This window comes from Telmatherina bonti, assembly GCF_933228915.1.
Source record: "Telmatherina bonti genome assembly, chromosome: 7".
Lineage (NCBI taxonomy): Eukaryota > Metazoa > Chordata > Actinopteri > Atheriniformes > Telmatherinidae > Telmatherina > Telmatherina bonti.
Window position 1 is genome coordinate 23,325,700 of NC_136625.1, and position 2,789 is coordinate 23,328,488.

At 43.6% G+C, this 2,789-nt stretch overlaps 1 protein-coding gene across 1 annotated transcript; it reads left to right on the forward strand.

The window, feature by feature from the left end:
• Window positions 1-335: 335 nt before the first annotated feature.
• LOC306758479 (uncharacterized protein) lies at window positions 336-2,248 on the forward strand (the record flags this gene model as incomplete). The annotated part of the gene is made up of 4 exons (XM_079243806.1): window positions 336-612; window positions 974-1,108; window positions 1,199-1,317; window positions 1,529-2,248. 4 exons carry the CDS (start codon window positions 336-338, stop codon window positions 2,246-2,248), a joined length of 1,251 nt encoding a protein of 416 aa, XP_079099932.1.
• Window positions 2,249-2,789: the final 541 nt, after the last annotated feature.

Sequence of the window (2,789 nt, forward strand, 5' to 3'; positions counted from 1 at the left end):
CATTTCTCCAACAGATGGCAGAGCAATCATGCATTTTACTGTTATCTAGGTCAAAGAAAAATGTCTGGTTATTTACTTGTAAGATATGAAACATCCAGTGGTTTTACAAGCTCAAGTAATATTAATCAATCACTAATGCGCAGCCTCAGGGCGTTTGTTCCATTCCATCAGGTGTAACCCATTTTAAATAATTAAAGACCACCTTCTGTGCTGTTATTTGATTGGGCGTTGCAGCGTCAGACGCACTTGCTGTCGGAAAACGTGTCAATAGAAATAGTTGAGACGAAACACGTTATTCCAGCTCTGTGTTTTCAGGAGTTACGCACTATTGAATGATGCGTAAAGAAAAAAGGAAAAGTGCCTCTGTCTGTTTGGCTGCAGTCGTGATTCTGACATGTCATTTAGTGCAAACAACAGACTGCCTTCGACTAAAGAAAACAGAGAAACAAAAACCACCGGCAGATGCTGCTGTCGCCACTCCGGCGGGCGTTCAAGAAGGACAAATCGTGTTCAGAGACGTTCTGCGAAAAGGCTCAGGGGGAACGGAAGGGACCGGGAAAGCCTCCTCCAATGCTACTGAAGAGGAAACGGCTTATCAAGCGGACTTCCCAGGCATGTCCACCTCATCCCGTTTATTTGCTTTGTAGTAGTATGCCAATTCTTATACATCAAGTAAGCAAAGCTACTGCTATTTTAATATTGCAACACAAACTGTTGGAAAGTAGAATATACACCATTTGTCTAATTGCTTTCACTTTGCCAATAGGAAAGCTTTTCAATGGCAGATAATGCTGCCGTTATCCTTTAGGTTCTGTTTCAGTTTGTCGAGCGTCCCCCTCAAGCTACTTCGAGGTTTCTATTGAGTTTGGTTACACTTTTTTCTTTTTTTTTTTCTTTCTCTCTCATTCACCAAAAAAAGGCTATTTTGGTTTAAGTTGAGCTTTTTTTTTTTTTTTTTTGTCCCCTGCAACAGGCTGGTCCAATTTAAAAGATTATGTGTCGTCAAAAGACAAATGGAACCACATGGGAACATCTCTGCACTGTTTAGGAGATCACATGAAGTTTAGGTACCTTGGACCTGAAGCTTCTCATCTTACAGTGGAACAAGGTATTTTTGAGCTTCAGTGACTGTTGCATTTCAAAATGATATGTTTATGCCAAGGCTAGCATTATGGTGCAAATCTCTTATTGCCCTTAGAGGACAAATCACATCTGCCTGTGTCCTTGGTCCCCCCAAAATGTGGCTATAACATGCATGGTAACTCCCTGGTATTTATTATGACGGTTCCATATGATGGCTGCCATGTGGTTCAACAGGTAATATTTGCTGATATACAATTAAAGTGTTGACTTTGTAATCCATTTAGGGTAAAAACCTTGTTGGCCCTGATAACTGATTTTTGGCTACAAGATGCCAGCGTTGCTCTAGTTGACTGCTAACCTTTTAGTGTAGTTAAGCTTACTACTAACTGGGTGACACTTATGACAAGATTGTGATACCTTGCTCTAATTTGCTTTCATCTTACAGGGTGGAAGCTATGTACTACCACTGAAGTGGCATGGGAATCCAGTGTCCCTCTTGTGTCCCAAACCTGAAACAGATGAGCCTCAAAAGCACTATTTGCCTCATAAGCACCACTGGCCCTTTAAGCATCATGAGCCTCATGAGCCTCATAAGCATCATGAGCCTCATAAGCATCATGAGCCCCATAAGCATCATGAGCCCCATAAGCATCATGAGCCCCATAAGCATCATGAGCCCCATAAGCATCATGAGCCCCATAAGCATCATGAGCCCCATAAGCATCATGAGCCCCATAAGCATCATGAGCCCCATAAGCACCACAAGCCCCTGGGTCATCACTGGCACCACAAGCCCCTGGGTCATCACTGGCACCACAAGCCCCTGGGTCATCACTGGCACCACAAGCCCCTGGGTCATCACTGGCACCACAAGCCCCTGGGTCATCACTGGCACCACAAGCCCCAGGAGCATCACTGGCACCACAAGCCCCAGGAGCATCACTGGCATCCTAATCCCCTTGAACACCTCTGGCTGCATTTGAATCATAAACACTATGATGACCAGGTTCAAATGGCCCCAAAGGTAAATCAGGATGCCCAGGTTCAATCTGCCCCTCAAGCAAGCCAGGATCCCCAGATTCAGGTTTTGCCACCAGTTTATCACTTGCCTCATGCAAACCCCTTTTCAAATCCAGTTTCCTCATTCCTATCCTGCAACAACTGATCATGCCGCAAACCTGCCTGAATATCCAAATTATCCCCCTTATGCTCAGTTTTCTTATCCTTTTGTCCCCCCCTCCCCCACAACAACTGAACCAACTACCACTCAAGAACCAAAAACTGTAACTTTTCCACAGATGCCTCTTTCATACTTTCCGTGGTCTTTTGGACCCCATTATCCAAACATGATGCCTGTGTATCCTTATGATGTTCCTAAAGTGCATTATCCATGGCATCATGGATTGGAAACAAAGCCAACAGTGCCTCCATCTGCAGTTGCCCAGGCTCCAGATACTCCCCTGCCTTTTTATCCACCTGAACACCTGCCTTTTCTTTCTTATGAACATGTGCTTTTTCCACACACGTCTCGCCAAGGCTAGTCAAACTGAAACAATAAATGTTTTGAAAGAAACTGGTGGTGACTGCTCATTTGCATATCTAGCTTAGTTAAAGCTTAAAATAAATGGTTCTTAAAATGTCTAAGTCATTAAGTTTTTAACTGTTATGAAAAGCACAAAAACCTCTGTACAACAGAAGTGGTTTTA